General features: G+C 42.9%; 1 protein-coding gene across 4 annotated transcripts in view; it reads right to left on the reverse strand.

The window, feature by feature from the left end:
• PKNOX2 (PBX/knotted 1 homeobox 2) overlaps window positions 1–18,718 on the reverse strand; it is a 394,029-nt gene that overhangs the window by 22,379 nt on the left and 352,932 nt on the right. For all 4 annotated transcript variants that reach the window (XM_040431114.1, XM_040431111.1, XM_040431113.1 and 1 more), the window contains 2 exons: window positions 18,540–18,672; window positions 9,502–9,599 (listed from right to left, as the gene is read on the reverse strand). In XM_040431114.1, the coding sequence (XP_040287048.1) occupies window positions 9,502–9,599; window positions 18,540–18,672 (231 nt within the window). The remainder of the gene's footprint in view (window positions 1–9,501; window positions 9,600–18,539; window positions 18,673–18,718) is intronic.

The following is an 18,718-nucleotide window of genomic DNA, read 5'->3' on the forward strand; positions in this document are numbered from 1 at the left end:
ATATACACACACATACACTAGCACAAGGACCCGGCTTCGCACAGGTATATTTCATCTATTTCATTTACTGTTTGTGTGTCATTAAAAGATATCGACAGCATCCCCCATGACAAAGACCTCTACAGTACCCGTCCCTTTAACAGTGAACTCCTTGTGTACTGGCATGTTACCTCCACAGTATTCTTTCCCAGATAGTAAGTGATATGTGTACCAAGTTTAGTAGAAATTGATCAATGAGTTTTTGAGTTACAGAGCAATATGTGTGTAGCAAAAACAGTTGGAACATACAAACTCCATGCAGGTGCTGTGTAGGGGCGTATGACCCCCACAAGATTTCTTTCCAGGTATCAAGGGATGTGTATACCAAGTTTCGTTGAAATCGATGGTTGTGTTTTTGAGTGATCGCGGAACATACACTGAACAAAAATATAAAACGCAACACTTTCAGTTTTGCTCCCATTTTGCATGAGCTGAACTCAAAGATCTGAAACATTTTCTACATACACAAAAGACCCATTACTCTCAAATATTGTTCACAAATCTGTCTAAATCTGTGTTAGTGAGCACTTCTGCTTTGCCAAGATAATCCATCCCACCTCACAGGTGTGCCATATCAAGGTGCTGATTAGACAGCATGAATATTGCACAGGTGTGCCTTAGACTGCCCACAATAAAAGTCCACTCTGAAATGTGCACAAATTTGCCTTACTGGGGAGGTCAGAAAACCAGTCAGTATCTGGTGTGGCCACCATTTACCTCACCCAGTGCAACACATCTCCGTCGCATAGAGTTGATCAGGTTGTTGATTGTGGCCTGTGGAATGTTGGTCCACTCCTCTTCAATAACTGTGCGAAGTTGCAGAATATTGGCAGGAACTGGAACACGTTGTCGTATATACCGATCCAAAACATCCCAAACATGCTCAATGGGTGACATGTCCGGTGAGTATGCTGGCCATGCAAGAACTTGGATGTTTTCAGCTTCCAGGAATTGTGTACAGATCCTTTCAATATAAGGCCGTGCATTATCATGCTGCAACATGAGGCGATGGTCGTGGATGAATGGCACAACAATGGGCCTCAGGATGCACCTGTGTTCGTTGTCCATAACATACACCTGCCCATACCATAACTCCACCGCCACAGACAAATGTGACACGAGAGACGTGGAGACTGGACTGGAATTTGGTATCAGGACTGGAGTATGGTCAGGTAGAACCTGGTGTTAAAGGTAGTAGTTCAGCTACAAGTGCAATGTTAGGCCCGATGTGGAAAAGCGCTAGGTGGAGAGGATGGGAGTGGTAGTCTAAGCAGTGACAGTAGATCCCTCTCTAACTCTTCCCTAGAGCTGGGTGCACACTTAAGGGAGGTGCACACCGTTTATTCCCCTCGGGGCACACACCAGTTTGGGGTCTCCTTTCTGATGGCAGTTGGGGTAACCATGATGTTATTAGCAGTGTAGGATTTTAAGGCAGGGCTAGTTAACAAAAGGCAGCACAATGATGAGGCCAGTTTTATTGAAACAAGCAAACTGAACTTTACTGAAGAAACTCGGCAGTTGGTGTACACATGTTTGCACAAGTAAGTACAGTCTTTAAATTTTAAATGTTGCATAAAGCAGTTTCCCAAAGTTGTATATAAGGGGGATAAGCAGTATTGTGATCCCCTCCACAATAAAACTGCGCAGTGTTCCCAATCCAGCCAAAAAGGTGCAAAATCTCTCTCTTGCTTTCTATCTGTATTTCTACAATACCCTCTGAGGGATGCAGTACTTAAACATACGGCCAATCTGTCTCTTTAGCATGGAAGGGAGCCCAAAGCTTATAACCCAACCACAGTGCAGCAAAATCCACAGCCAATATATGTGTGTTACCTTCACTGGCTTGTATTTCCAGCATTCTCTTTTAATGGCCATTCCACCATCTATCAAGTTCTGCTCTTCTCTGCCTCAGAGGTAGGGACCCAACACTGGCTTTTCTCTCTTGCTTTCCTCGCTGCTCACACTGCTGCTGTTGTTCTGCTTCCTTCTCCCAACACTCACCAATCAACCCTCTACTGACACACAGCTCCCAATCTACAAAAGTTTGGCACCCACACCTAGAAAAGGAATCTAAGGGGCTGGCTAATTAACCCCATACAAAGCCCTACGAAGAAAGGGTGCATAAAACAGTGTCATAAAACCCATTTGCAGTAAGGACTGGGTCACTGCACAAGTCCAAGACATGGTATGCAAAGGCTCTGCAGAAGCATAGTCAGGAATAATCCGTGGTCAGGAACTGGGTGTAGAACTAAAGGTATTAGCAGACACATCTAAGGGACTAGGCAACAGGTAGAGTCAAGCAGAGGGCTAGTTCCTACACAGAAGTCAATCTAGGAATATATCAGGCTAGAAGCAGAGACTGGACAGGCTATAGACTTGGCAATCAGGCACTAATGAATTGGCTATTTGGGTTATATGGCAGGCCTAATGTCCTCTTAATTAGAAGCAGCCAATGGAAAGGATTGCTGCAAAACAACAGAGCACAGAAGGAGTTAATCAACACAAACAGTGTCAGGAGTGCATGGTCACATGCCCAAGGACACAAGAGCATGACTTCATGACCACTGCAAGAACTTGGAGCGGTGAGTAATAGTGCAATCAACACTGTTTATGACACTGTTACTATTCAATTGCTGTGAAACTAATACTCCCAGCATGCCCTAACAACCTATGGCTAATGACACTATACTACACTGTAGACTGGTGCACCAGCTTTTAAGGCCGTCAAAGAGAACACTGAATTCTATGTAACTGTTCTAGGTTCAGGTTCCTCTTACCAGCGGCGGAAGCAAAATATTAATGTACTAACAGAAATTACACATAGTATCAGCAAATGAGTCACGAAGGAAAACAAAAGTGAATAAAACGTCAGGGGTTGAATAATCACATTTAAAAAAATAATAATAATTTGGGCAGTAATTATTCAATTATTTCCAATGGCAAGTACAGGTGTAGCCTGGCAATTATCAGTAATCGAAGTGCAGATCCTCAGGCTGGGCCATACTGTGTAATTATATATCTTACCATTTATTTACTTATTATCATGATAAAATATGATTCCTCTAAGTTTAGATTATCATTGCTTTCCATTGCACAAGGGGTGGGAGGGTTGGTAGGCGTTAGTCTTAAAACTATTTCCCAAACTTTGTTGGGACCCAATACTGGACATCAGCAGATGAAGAATTCAGGACCTTTTCCACCATTGGTGTTTCATAGTTAAAAATTCTGATAGTCTGCCGCCACCACTAGGAGGAGCTCATGCCTACAGGTTTACACAGCTCCCATTGAATACATCTTGAGTAAGCAACCTCCCACCCCAGTGGTGGCTACTCAAAGTCAGAATTTTATCAATTAACCAAATGTACAGTACAGACCAAAAGTTTGGACACACCTTCTCATTCAAAGAGTTTTCTTTATTTTCATGACTATGAAAATTGTAGATTCACACTGAAGGCATCAAAACTATGAATTAACACATGTGAAATTATATACATAACAAACAAGTGTGAAACAACTGAAAATATGTCATATTCTAGGTTCTTCAAAGTAGCCACCTTTTGCTTTGATTACTGCTTTGCACACTCTTGGCATTCTCTTGATGAGCTTCAAGAGGTAGTCCCCTGAAATGGTTTTCACTTCACAGGTGTGCCCTGTCAGGTTTAATAAGTGGGATTTTATGCCTTATAAATGGGGTTGGGACCCTCAGTGGCGTTGAGGAGAAGTCAGGTGGATACACAGCTGATAGTCCTACTGAATAGACTGTTAGAATTTGTATTATAGCAAAAAAAAAGCAGCTAAGTAAAGAAAAACGAGTGGCCATCATTACTTTAAGAAATGAAGGTCAGTCAGTCAGCCGAAAAATTGGGAAAACTTTGAAAGTAAGGGCTATTTGACCATGAAGGAGAGTGATGGGGTGCTGCGCCAGATGACCTGGCCTCCACAGTCACCGGACCTGAACCCAATCGAGATGGTTTGGGGTAGGCTGGACCGCAGAGTGAAGGCAAAAGGGCCAACAAGTGCTAAGCATCTCTGGGAACTCCTTCAAGACTGTTGGAAGACCATTTCAGGGGACTACCTCTTGAAGCTCATTAAGAGAATGTTAAGAGTGTGCAAAGCAGTAATCAAAGCAAAAGGTGGCTACTTTGAAGAACCTAGAATATGACATATTTTCAGTTGTTTCACACTTGTTTGTTATGTATATAATTCCACATGTGTTAATTCATTGTTTTGATGCCTTCATAGTCATGAAAATAAAGAAAACTCTTTGAATGAGAAGGTGTGTCCAAACTTTTGGTCTGTACTGTATGTGTGAAGGTAAGCATGGGATGTAGAGCACCATATTAGAAAAATAGAATAAAATCGAAATCTAACCCGTATAAAGAAATAGTTTGAAAAAATCAGCACAGAACTGTGGCCCTAAAAAGAAATACTGTTTGAATTTGTGGCCACAATTTTTAAGCAGGCTGAAGTCTTAATTTTTACCAGCATGTTATTAATATAGCATCGCCATAGTCTGCACTCTCGTACAGTAAGCACTATTATATGGCCTGTGATTAGAGACAGTATTATGTCTCTTCATGGTGAGGTATTTTAGACCCTGCCTTGTTCAGTCAGACAGTTTATGAATGTCTGGACGACACAGCCTATAGTTTCATTACTTAGCACTTAGACACTGCCCATAGCCTCTTCCACAAGATGCGGTTGGGTTGTCAGTGACTTCAGAAGAACTTGCAGACAAGGTGGAGCATACCAGAGCTCTGTTCAGCTTCATGTGTTCATGTCTCATTTAGAGATACCAAATCACACTGATCTCATCATAGAAAAGCCTCATTTGTGGTAAACGTTACAAATGTTGAGATGCTCAGTTCTTCAGCTAAATCATCAGAAGTGTCAGCTTTGGGGCATCTCACTATGTCTTAGGCCTATTTGTAATTGGATACAAATTAAATTCCTTGGAAGCGTAGTTAATTTCCTGCAGCTTAGCAAACAGAATCTGGAAGGTGAAAATTAAAACATGCGTTGCAAACATTAATGACGCAGTGCGAAAACTCTGCATATGAACATGCCCTTTAGCAGATAATGTTTGGGTGATCTTCTACTCTGACCTCGAAAATGTCATTTAGCTTCCATGCTGGTTCTACTATTACATATTTTGTTCCAGAAGATCATGACACATGGATTCCTTCTGACACAAGAAAGGTAATGATTCTCTCTATAGAGATCCAGCTAGTAGGGACTCTTTAGAGCAACGCTCCCCAACCAAGTATGCAAAGAAAGGAAGAAAACTGTCTCTGGTGCAACCTAATTATATTTGAAAGCTATTTAAATGAAGTTGAAAACTGACTTACAGGGTACCCACCTATAGGTTCTTTTACAGCAATTTCTCCCTACTGCCCCATCCCATCCAAGCGTGAATGTGTTTTCAAAGTGAAACTTGCAGAAACAAGGGATCTTTTAGGAACAGAGGTTCAGGCATGCTGAAATCCAACATGGCTGAATTTTCTTTCCCCAGACATGTGTTGTCACAGGAGGTTTAGACAAGACAGGAGAGGTCCCATCAAAAACGGTGGGTTTGAAAAAATGTTGTCTAATGTATACAAGCACCTTAAGAAATCAGGAGCTATATGTTGCCATTCTGCCCATCTTTACAGTTCTAGTGACTGAATTAAGTTGTATATTTTGGATCTGGCCCTGTCTGACGGTGACATTACCAGAATACAAACCAGGATATTATGTAATTAGTGCTGCTCTGCTCTGACACTTGTGTGGTGGAGAATAACTAGTGATAATGCAGTCCTGCTCAATGTGTAAAGGAACAACAGCAGAAGGTCTATAACCAGATCAGCATAACAGAAGATAAAAGTGATATTTAGTGTAAGAACACCATTCCTCACAAGCCTTCAAGACCCAGTAGGACAGTCCCAAATTTTGGCCTCTATCCCATGGTACCAGGACCACTACTGCATATCCTGAGATCAACTGTATCTATGTCCTCAAGATGCAAGCATAAACTTTGGATGGTAAACCATTAGCTTAGCTGGTATTACCAACAGGAGTCCGATGCCTGTACTTTATCTTTACCTGCACTATTGTGCCGATAATTTTCAGTAGCCGTGGTGTGAAATACCTCCATGCTACTAACAGCTATATCCCAGGATGTATAGCACCTAGATATATGAGCCAGGTCTTGATTTAAAGCTAAGAATAGCTGTGCTGGCTGCCATATATTACAGCACAGAGTTTGAGTCAGAAGTGAGATCTTCAGGTAATACCTCTCACTCCCAACCCAATGTTCAACTATATCTTGGGCAGTGTGGCAGCTAGTTTTGCAATCCTATGCTTTTTTTTTTTTTAAAGCTTAGATCCTTAGCTTTAATACAAGACTATGAGGAAAATGTATCATCCCCCCCAAGCCAGTTTTCTGGCAGAAAAAAGTTACAAACAGTGGTTTCAACTGTAACGTCACTTGCGCAAAAATTTTCTCCATCGCTCCTGAAGAGGGGGTGTGGTGAGGGTGCGGAGGGGGCAGTGCCAGCAGCGCATTTACAGTATTTTCTTTTACACCAGTTTTCTGGCATAAAAGAAGACTGAAATCTACGTCAGCTAGTTTAGGCAGACGCATAAATTAGGCGCATCTTCTGGCAGCGCAGAGGAGATCATAGACCAGCATAAAAGACTGTTGTACAATAAATTCCTTCCTTTATGTCTAGGTGCTATATAGCCTGAGATATTCCGTGTTGAAGCCCCTCCCCCACCCCCACCACCTCAGTCAGCATGAATGAGGAGAGGGAAGCCATGGGGGGAGGGGGGGGGCATACTCACAGGATACATAGACAGAAGAAGATATAGATCTAACTGTGCCTGTGTCAATGGGATCTAGAAAGAAAGAAAACTGGTGTAATATTAGGGTATGCTCAGTTCGACTCAGATCCGTCATATTTCCGTTATTATCCTACTGTCTGCAGGATAAAAGAAACATGATGGAAAAAAGTTTTCCGTTTTACTTTTAATATTGAAGTCAATGAATGATGAGAAAAAATAGGTGTTCTGTTTGTAGCCAATGTTCATTCCGTTTAACGGATTCATTTTTTCTGTTCCTCTGATGATACAGAACCGAAAAGTCAATGGAGATGTGAACTCAGTCTCATCAATCCTCCCCAATCAGAGCACATACTTTTTTTTTTTCGAGAAAAGGAATGAGAAGATGAGCACCTTCCCATTTTATCACCCCTCTGCGCCTAATTAGGCTGTTTTATTGATGCCACCCAGACATTTATCAGTGTCCAAAAAAAAAAAAAAAAGAACAGACATTTTTGATGACTGTCACCATAAACAATCGTTTTCAATTGGTTTTACAAAACAAACACCAGTATGACAAACCAGGGCAAACTGGGCTCCTGCATACAGCTGCACTGTACAGTAGCAGCACTGCAATACATGTAGGAGATGTATTTTTCCTGGCTTTCTGGTTATTTGCTTCTCTGTAACAGCTCATTTAATGACATATGTTCACACAAGAGGCAATTTTTGAATGCTTTTTATATTAAAAATAACAGGAAAATTTGAGTTTTCTTTAAAAAAGAAAACCACAAAGTATGATTATACCATTGGTGTCAAATAAGACTTATGTTAAGCCATGCCCCAAAAACCTCTTTTTATCCATGTAAACTTGGATGGTATTTTTTTGATGGGAAAGGTGGCAACCCGAGATACAGGGATTTGAGGGCCCCCATTCTGTCAGGGGTTCGGTGCAGGCAGGTGCAATGCAGTGACATAATTCTGCCTGCTGTACTTAGCCACAGACAACCCAGACGGAAGAGGGGAGCAGACCTGCTCTGCTCCATTTATCATGGAAACATGGGGTAGGTGAGTATTCAATTTGTACTAAGGAGGCATGTGTGGGTGGCACTTTTAGAGGTCACCTATAGGGGCATCATACTATGTGAGGGCCACTTACTCATCTATGTTAGTGGCACTTAAAGGGGTCCATAAATACTGTCTGGGGCACCATTACTGTGTGGAGAGTACTAAGGGGACATTCCTACTGTATTGGGGCATTATGGAGGCTTTCTTGCTGTGTGGGGGACACAAGGGGCCACTATTACCGTGTGGGGTCACAAATAGGACTGGGCTGGATTGGGTGGACATAGATAAGGCAGGATTAGAGGTGTGGCGTAATGTAAACAAAATTGCCAAGGCGCGCTACTGATGCCACTGGTGTTATCCCTCTTTCCATTGTTTGAAAATTGGGAGATATGTACTAGTAAAAGATTTCTTACATATCACATCTGTCTATTGAGACCTGCAGAGTGATGTATATGACTGTGCTCAGAAGAAAGTGTGTAGGTAACAGGATGACATGTCCATCTTACACCCCAGGCTCCTCTAGGGATATCTACACAAATTCACCTCATTCCTGGCTCCCCCTAGAGAACAATGAAAACTATTTTCGATGAAAATGTGATTTATTTGTCCAAAAAGTTTAGTCTCCCGAGTCCCACTTTGTAGTCCAGCAGTTTCATTTATGAATGGATTTCAGCAGCCCATCAAGCACAGTTATGGACATAAACAAAGCCGGCATCCTGGACATTTTTATAGCTCTTCATCCATCATTCAATTTCTTGCAGAGGTGAAACACAGGCCGCCAATTCTGAAAGTGCCTTCCTCCTCAAAAGAGCAGCTGCAAATAAGCTTCTGGCTCTTTACTGAGTGCCTGGGGACAGCCCCAGAGACACAACAGGCAACTCACATTTTACTTGGGGTCTCTCTGGAGCTTGGATGTTCCTGACATCATTGCACATTGTTCGACAATATTTGTGACAGGTGTGGTTACTGTACAGTGCCGAAAATAAGATCCAGCACCAGGAAATCAGAAAAACACTGCTACTGCCCCTGCAACCCGGCTACAATACAGAAAACCAGTCTTAAAGGGAGATTTCACAGTTTTATTTTAGTTTCATGCTGCAATCATTTTTTGCAGCAGATCCTGTCATATGAGGTAACACCCATCTGCATTTATTTTAATTCTTTTTGAATCTCTCATTATAAAGGGTCAAATTGAACAGAGTGGAAAAGGGGCAATTGCCCAGGTGCCTCTACCTCCCAGTTCCCTCCAGAGCTGTCCAGAAACTCCCAATTAGGTAGGAGATTTTCGATTAAGGGTCCATTCACATGTCCATAATGTATTGCGGATCCGCAATACACCCCGCCGGCACCCCCATAGAACTGCCTATTCTTGTTTGTTCTGTTAGTTTATTTTATATTTTCTTTATTTTAAATGCTTTGGAGCAATACAATGAGGTTGGAAAAGTGCATATACGCTTTAAAAATGTGCTGTTTGCTTTTTTGTGACCCATATCAATTCACTACGGTATTCTGCTGCAAAAACCATATTATTCACAATATGTGACATCCATATATTCATCAATTATAAAGCATAGGACGCATGTCATTTAAATTTACCTGTGCATTTTGAATTTGAATTGCTCCTTGTGGGATAGCTTGAGTTACTACTTGTCCCTGGGATGTTACCATTGCAACTGGTTGGTAAAGTGCACCTCCTACAAAATACAGGAGATCAGACATTAAGTGTGCTGCCAACCCAAAAGCCAACAAAAAGCATGTGTATCAGCATTCATTGTATATTCATACAGATGTGCTCCATGTTTGTAACACCCTTACAGCACATAATTTGCATACAGTTGCAAGAAGAAGTAAGTGAACATTTTCAATTACCTGGATTTCTGCATTGGTTACTGATAAAATGTACAAACACAGTCTGAGTAAAGTAAAGGGCCCTTAAAGATAATTGCTAACGAGCGTTCATAGGAACGCTCATTAGAGATTATCTGGCGGTGTAAATGTACCACCAATGAACGAGCAAAACGCTCGTGTATCGGGTAATCTGATCGTTTGTGCTACACAAAAATCGCCATTTGCCAACAGCAGATTGTGCTGCGTAAACACGATCTACTGTCGGCAAACAATGAGTCGGTATGGGGAAAAGTGATGGCGTCAGCGATCACTCCTCCGTATACTCTGGAGGAGATTGCTGCATGTAAATGCAACCATCTCCTCCACCAGCGAGCAGCAGATTGTCGGGATGGAATGCTTCCCTCCCGCAATCTGCTGCTCTGTTGTCCTATGTAAAGGGATCTTTAGAACACAGTTGTACCGTGCCTTTATTGAGAACACTGAGTAATCTTTAACAGTGTAGGGAAAAAGTGAGTGAACCCTTGCATTTAATAACCTTTCGATCCTCCTTTAGCAGTTACTCCACCAAATGTTTCCTGTCGCTGAAAATGAGATCTGGTGTTTGCTGCAGGGGAGCCACCAGGCCGCTACCACTTGAGATAGTTCTGGTGTAGTTGGTGGCTGATCTATAGGGGTCATATACATCAGCCCGAAGCACCGTCAGACAATATTCTAAATCATGAGACAGGCCAAGGTCAGGTCAGGGCAGGCAGCATTCAAAAGTAACTTAGAAATAAGTCTGAAGTCAGGGAAGGTGTAGCAAAACAGGAAACAAGCTAAGGTCAGGGCTTGCAACAGAGAATCAGAGTCAGTTGTAAGGCAGAAGTTTGGTACATGGGCAGTCAGATAGAATACGTATATTCGCGGGTTAACTAGAGACTAGGAACCTAAAACTCAGGAACCCTCTCACAGGGAAGGTGTCCTACATACCAGCTGGGGAAGAATTTGGATGTGCGGGCACTGGCGCCGTATGGGACAAATTTTGAAAGAGAGTGCAGGCGTTGGTCTGCACCAGAGGGACAGCAGCGGGTACATGGAGTGCTGGCAGCCAGACTCGCTGCAGGTGGCAGAAGAAAGCACGTGGGTCCGGACCACCAATAAAGCAGGACGTAGGGTCATGTAAGAGTTGGGCACGGGCCGCCATTGTAGCAGCCCCCCCCCCCCCCTTCACCCACTTATACTCTCTCTTCTTAGGACTGGATTGTGGCAGGAATTTTTTCAGGAGAACCAGAGCACTGATGTTTTCCGCAGGTTCCCAAGACATTTCCTCCAGACCAGAACCCTTCCAATCCTCAATATAAAAAGGTCTTGCCTCTTAATTTCTTTATGTCTAACATACTGCAGAAACTCACCCTTAGCACTGTCAGGAACAGAAAAAGAAGGTTTGTAGTGGCAGTTCAATACCACAGGTCTGAGGTGTCACGGCTGTATGTGAGCAACAATAGTAATACACAGTACAGAGCTACTGACTGGACCCAGAACTAGGGAGGATAAAGGGTGACCCCTGTCCGACCCTCAATGCTCTCCCTATTCTGCTAAAGCACATGCCCGGATCCCAATGGCGGAACGAGGCATGCCCACGTGCCTAAGACTAATGACCACTGTAACCCCTACAATAGTGGAAGGGGCACGGCCACCAGTGCCCTACTCAGTATATGGAGGGAACCGTGGCCACCTCAGATCCAGTCAGAAATAAACAGGAACACAACAATGTCTGCACACTTAGCTGGAGGTGTTGCAGCCGCAGAGAAGACGGATCCAAGGACAGGCTGGCAATATCCGGAGTGCTAGCTGCAGCAGAACACAGGTCCAGTGAACTGATAGCCACAAGTGAAGAAACTAAAGCAAGAGCTACAACTGAAGTGAGAACTATAATCCACATCCTATCATAGGAGGAGGGGTGATATAAAGAGAGGGAAATCAAACACATGAAGAACAGCTGTGGTGAAAGAAACCAAAAGTAAACAGAGTAGTGAGAACTCCTCCCAGCTCTAGTAGTGACATCATCACAGGGGTGGAGAAACAGAGCTGTGAGAACGTCCCAAAGCTCTGGTAGTGACATGAGGAGGGACACATGAATGGAGTTTGTAATACAGAGAGACAGTGGCAGATGGAGCTTGTAACAGACATGTTTAACTTGGGAAATGACTTCAAAGGGCCCCAAGAACTGAGAAACGAATTTAAAGGATGGTCATTTCAGATGGATATTTCTTGGGGACAACCAAACTCATGTCATCAGGAGAAAATTGTGGAGGAATTCTTCATTTCTCATCTCCGGGAAGCATTGGTATCTTGCCAGATCTGTAGAAACGTTTTCGTCATGACACCTGTGACCGGTACCTCAGTGGACAAATCACTAGGCAAGGATGTTGAGCATTAACAATATAGGTGACATGTTGCCAGACTCATTGGAATGTTATGTCGCAATTTGTCCCACAGGAGTAGGGATATCCAATCATCTTGCTTGGCGGAAACAAATCGGTGCAGATAGTTCTCCGAAATTTGCTTAGTTCTTTAAACGGTCCATTGGATTGCGGGTGATAGGCAGATGAGAAATCCAAGTCCACCTTCAACAACCAACAAAGTGATCTCCAAAAATTAGAAGTGAATTGTACCCCATTATCAGAAACAATATGTTTGGGAAGACCATGAAAATGAAAGATATGTTTGATAAACAACTGGGCTAGTCGTACGCTAGAAGGTCATCCACCTAAATGATGGTACATCTGGAGGAGGGAGGAAGATCAGTAATGAAATTCATTCAAATGTGCTGCCATGAAGTATCAGGTATTAGCAATGGAAGAAGTAGATCAGATGGTTTCCTTCTTGAAAGCTTGTTATGGGTGCAGTTCACACAAGAAGAATCAAAGTCTGGGATATTGTGACAAAGCAACGGCCAACAGCAGATCCTTCCATGGTGTTTGATTGGTCAGTATATGGGTAATTTAGTGGATAAGACAAGACCAGCACTAAGTAAAGGTTTTGCACTGTGGCAGAGCACATTATCCTGCTGAAAGAGGCCACTGCCATTAGGGAATACTGCTGCCATGTAGGGATGTGCTTGGTCTGTAACAATGTTTAGGTGGGTGGCAAGTGTTAAAGTAACATCCACATTAATGACAGGACCCAAGATTTCCCAGAATACTACATTGCCTCCGCCAACTTGTTTTCTTCCCATAGTGCATCCTGATGACATATCTTCCCTAGGTAAGTGACAAGCGCACACCCAGCTGTCCACATGGTGTGAAAGAAAATGAGATTCATCAGACCAGGCCACTATCTTGCATTATTCCATGGTCCAGTTCTGATGCTCATGTGCCCAATTTCTGCTATATTGGTGGTAGACAAGGGACAATGTAGTCCTATACACAGCAAGCTGTTATGCATTGTGAGGCATATGTACTAAGACTTCCATTTCATACGCCAGTCTGTGTGCTGGAGAAAAAAGATTCACTCTATTCATTAAGAGGCAGGTTTCACCTATAATTTACAGCTAGATTTCGGCTATAATTTACGCCAGTAAATCCATAGGTCCATTAAGTCCCATACTCTTCCGCTAAGCCTCACCAACTTTTCTTGTCACAGCACAAAAAGTCACAAATTATAACACTTATGGCATGTGACTTTTTTACACCACTTTTCTGTAAAACCTCGGAGAAATGTTTCCTTATATGTTCTGGCACCTTTCTTTATCAGTGGAAACTATTTCAGTAGCATTTCTGTGGGAGCTTTAGGCTCCCATGACCTTGTTGTCTGTTCACCACTTGTCCTTTCTGAACCACTTTTGGTAGGTACCAACTATTGCTTACCAGGAACAAGACCTGCTGTTTTGGAGATGCTTTGACCCAGTCATCTAGTCATCAGGATTTGGCCATTGTCACTCAGATCCTTACATTTGCCAATTTTTAGAACCTCCATTAAATCAACTTCAAAATCTAACTTTTCACTTGCTGCCTAATGTATCCCACCCCCGGTAGGTGTCATTGTCATAGATAATCAATGTCACCCGTCCGCGGTGTTAATGTTATGACTGAACGGTTTATATAGAATTCCTTTAATATAAGTTGCGTCACTTTATAAATACATGATATTACTTATCCTAACACTGTTCCTGAATTACATCATGTATTAGGCCATTTCAGATCTGCTGCAAGCTCATTCTTGTGAGGAACAGCCGCAGATTTTCACTCTAGTCTTCACCCTTTACAATGCATAGGATAAAACACAGTTCAATCCACCATCGATTTACAGAAAAGTCTGCAGAGGTAAATTGAACTTACCCTTTAGAGCTGCACTCACTATTCTGCTGATGGTGTCACTGTGTAATACATGGCAATACTTATCCTGTACTGATCCTGAGTTATATCCTGTATTATACTCCAGAGCTGCACACTCTAATCACTGTGTACATACATTACATCACTTATCCTGTACCGATCCTGAGTTACATCCTGTTATACTCCAGAGCTGCACTCACTATTCTGCTGGTGAAATCACTGTGTACATACATTACTTATCCTGTACTGATCCTGAGTTATATCCTGTATTATGCTCCAGAGCTGCACTCACTATTCTACTGGTGGAGTCACTGTGTACATACATTATATCACTTATCCTGTACTGATCCTGAGTTACATCCTGTATTATGCTCCAGAGCTGCACTCGGTATTCTGCTGGTGGAGTCACTGTGCAAATACATTACTTATCCTGTACCGGTCCTGAGTTACATCCTGTTATACTCCAGAGCTGCACTCGCTATTCTGCTGGTGGAGTCACTGTGCACATACATTACTTATATTTTACTGATCCTGATTTATACTGTGTTATATTCAGGGCTGACAGGACTTTTACCACACAGTTTTATTAATCGCTTTTTTACATTTTCTTTGTAAATCATCTCTTAGTCTATCACCAAATCTACAGGATAATTGAGCAAGTGACTAAAACATTATGTGTTAAATCTAATGTTATGCCAGCAGTTCTGCTATTGTCTACTTTGCCTATTGTTCTGAAGTCTGACTTTTCTATTCTGCATGGCAACTCTTGTAATACTCAGCAATCAGATGTGGCAGAACAGAGGGATATCAGCTGCACTTTACTATGACCCGCCCCAGTGATATGTCATGTTATCCCCTTTACCATGCCGCATTTACTTAACACAACTCATTATCAAATAGTAATTTCCTTATGAAGAAGTCAAATGAAGAAAACCGAAATCATAATCTTGCAAAAAAAATAAAAAAGTAATATAAACCCCAGCTGGTCCACATGTTTCCAGCTTGGTAGCAAAGGAGATGCAATGGCCATTATGTAAACAAAGCGTGGACTCAGAGGGGTTAAAATATTTCGCAGAGGACTCCGGATCTCTCCCTCATGAATAATACATCCCACATCATGAGAGATTTGTAGTATTATACACAGGCGCCCTCCTCTCCTCTGAGAGCGCATAGCAATAAAGAAAAATAATAATGACGTGGAGCAGACACTACACAAAGCAACGATTTCACCGAAAACAATGTCACTGCAGACAAAGTGAGAAGTTAGCAGAGTGCCGCCACCCACACTTAACAAGAAAACTTTATACGGATAAGATGGCGGCACTCTCCATAGATGAAATAAGACATACAAATGAGGCGGACACCGTCAGTCACGGACGCCAATACTCTGCTAGCTGCAATACTTAGGGTACTTGCGGCAGAGGAATCTGGCAGGCATTCAAACTAATGGCATTTGTCAGATGGATCCGGATGAGGATCTGTCTGACAAATGCATTGAAATGCCGGATCCGTCTCTCCAGTGTCATCCAGAAAAACGGATCCGGTATAATTTTTTTTGCCGGAACACTTAATGACGGATCCGGCACTAATACACTTCAATGTAAATTAATGCCAGATCCGGCATTCCGGCAAGTGTTCAGTCTTTTTGGACAGAGAAAACCGTAGCATGCTGCGGTATTTTCTCCGTCCTGGCAAAAAGACTGAACTGAAGACATCCTGATGCATCCTGAACTGATTGCTCTCCATTCAGAATGCATTAGGATAAGGCCTCATGCACACGGTCGTTGTTTTGGTCCGCATCCGAGCCGCAGTTTTGGTGGCTCGGATGCAGACCCATTCACTTCAATGGGGCCGCAAAAGATGCGGACAGCACACGGAGTGCTGTCATCCGTTCCGTGGCCCAGCAAAAACAATATTACATGTCCTATTCTTGTCCGCGCTTTGCAGACAAGAAAAGGCAGTTATATTAAAGGCTGTCCGTGCCGTTCCGCAAATTGCAGAATGCACAGGGACGCCATCCGTGTTTTGCGGATTTGCGGACCGCAAAACACACAACGGTCGTGTGCATGTAGCCTAAAACTGATCAGTTTTTTTCCGGTATTGAGCCCCTAGGATGGAACTCAATGACGGAAAAGAATAACGCTAGTGTGAAAGTACCCTTAGAACTGTGTTTTGTGTCAATCCTCTGTAATACTTCCTGGAAATCAGGGGCGGACGGGTCCTAGACCTCACAGGGAAATTTGCAGGAGGGACAATGCCCTGGGGGCCACCCGAGCCCTCTTCTCAGCTGCAATTAATATTAGGAGCATCATGTACTTGATGAGGATGGTAATACAGTTGAACACTGCGGCGGGGGCAGCAGTATTTTGTGCTGCACTGTGGTATCTGGTTCTGCTAAGGCAGTATTTTATGCTGCGCTGTGGTATTTGGTTCTGCTGGGGCAGTATTTTTTACCTCACTGTTGTATTTGGTACTGCTGGAGCAGTATTTTATGCTGCACTGTGGTATTTGGTTTTGCTGAGGCAGTATTTTATGCTGCAGTGTGGTATTTGGTTCTGCTGGGGCAGTATTTTATGCTGCACTGTGGTATTTGCTACTGCTGGAGCAGTATTTTATGCTGCACTGTGGTATTTGGTTCTGTTAGAGCAGTATTTTCTGCTGCAATGTGGTATTTGGTTTTGCTGAGGCAGTATTTTATGCTGCAGTGTGGTATTTGGTTCTGCTGGGGCAGTATTTTATGCTGCACTGTGGTATCTGTTTCTGCTAAGGCAGTATTTTATGCTGTGCTGTGGTATTTGGTTCTGCTGGGGCAGTATTTTTTACCGCACTGTGGTATTTGGTTCTGCTGGGGCAGTATTTTTTACCGCACTGTGGTATTTGGTACTGCTGAAGCAGTATTTTATGCTGCAATGTGGTATTTGGTTCTGTTGGAGCAGTATTTTATGCTGCACTGTGGTACTTGGTTCTGCTGGGGCAGTATTTTTTACCTCACTGTGGTATTTGGTACTGCTGGAGCAGTATTTTATGCTGCACTGTGGTATTTGGTTTTGCTGAGGCAGTATTTTATGCTGCAGTGTGGTATTTGGTTCTGCTGGGGCAGTATTTTATGCTGCACTGTGGTATTTGCTACTGCTGGAGCAGTATTTTATGCTGCACTGTGGTATTTGGTTCTGTTAGAGCAGTATTTTCTGCTGCAATGTGGTATTTGGTTTTGCTGAGGCAGTATTTTATGCTGCAGTGTGGTATTTGGTTCTGCTGGGGCAGTATTTTATGCTGCACTGTGGTATCTGTTTCTGCTAAGGCAGTATTTTATGCTGTGCTGTGGTATTTGGTTCTGCTGGGGCAGTATTTTTTTACCGCACTGTGGTATTTGGTTCTCCTGGGGCAGTATTTTTTACCGCACTGTGGTATTTGGTACTGCTGAAGCAGTATTTTATGCTGCAATGTGGTATTTGGTTCTGTTGGAGCAGTATTTTATGCTGCACTGTGGTACTTGGTTCTGCTGGGGCAGTATTTGTTTTACTGCACTGTGGTTTTTGGTTCTGCTGGAGCAGTATTAAATGATGCACTATGGTATTTTGCTCTGGTGATGCAGTATTTTGTTCTGCACTCTGGTATTTGGTTGTGTTGAGGCAGTATTTGGTTCTGTGCTGTGATATTTGGTTCTGCTGGAGCAGTATTTTTTTACTGCACTGTGATTTTGGGTGCTGCTGGGGCAGTATTTTGTGCTGCACTGTGGTATTTGGTTCTGCTTGAGCAGTATTTTATGCTGCAATGTGGTATTTGGTTCTGTTGGAGCAGTATTTTATGCTGCACTGTGGTATTTGGTTTTGATGAGGCAGTATTTGGTTCTGCGCTGTGATATTTGGTTTTGCTGGGGCAGTATTTTGTGCTGCACTGTGGTATTTGGTTCTGCTGGGATGGTATTTTGTGTGGCACTACAGTATTGCTGGCCCCACCCACATGTATTGGCCCTGCTGTGTTGCCCTGCCTTCTGTCAGTTTGGACCCGCCTAAAACATGAGGCCACTTTTAGGTTTTTGTTCCGGGGCCACATTAAGGTCTCAATTTGCCCCTGCTGGAAATGTATAAATAACTTGACAAGTGGGTGTTACCATTCCCCTTGTCAAAGAGGCATGTCCTTATGCCTGCACTATCCAATCAGTGCTGATAATATAGGCGACTGCGCAGGGGACAACAGGGATGCCCATTTATGTGTAGATTTCAAGGAGGTATAATAGAGGAACAACAACACAAGTTCTAAGAAAAACTGCTCCCGAATTGTTATTTCATGGGAAGACTTGTCAGGATTGCTGACATTTCCTCTTTAATGAAGGCTAACCTAAGCATCTACGGTTCCAGAAATTAGGCTGAGAGGACTTGTCATGTATATATGAGTGCGTTTTCTTTTGTAGCTCTGTCTCTGTTCCTGTTGTACAAGATGAGGCATTTCAGTTTGACATTTTCCCACCTGATACAACCTGCGAGGAGTTGACGGTTGTCATGGAGAGGCTGCTTTGCTGAAGGGCGGAGGACGGCACTACGATTCCTTGTGGGTTGGTGGAGAGGCCAGACAATGAGCTGGGGGAGTTCTGTAACAGATCCTGAAAAGACAAACAGCACCACAAATCAAACCACTGTTCTAAATCT

The sequence above is a fragment of the Bufo bufo genome, chromosome 1 (assembly GCF_905171765.1).
Source record: "Bufo bufo chromosome 1, aBufBuf1.1, whole genome shotgun sequence".
NCBI lineage: Eukaryota > Metazoa > Chordata > Amphibia > Anura > Bufonidae > Bufo > Bufo bufo.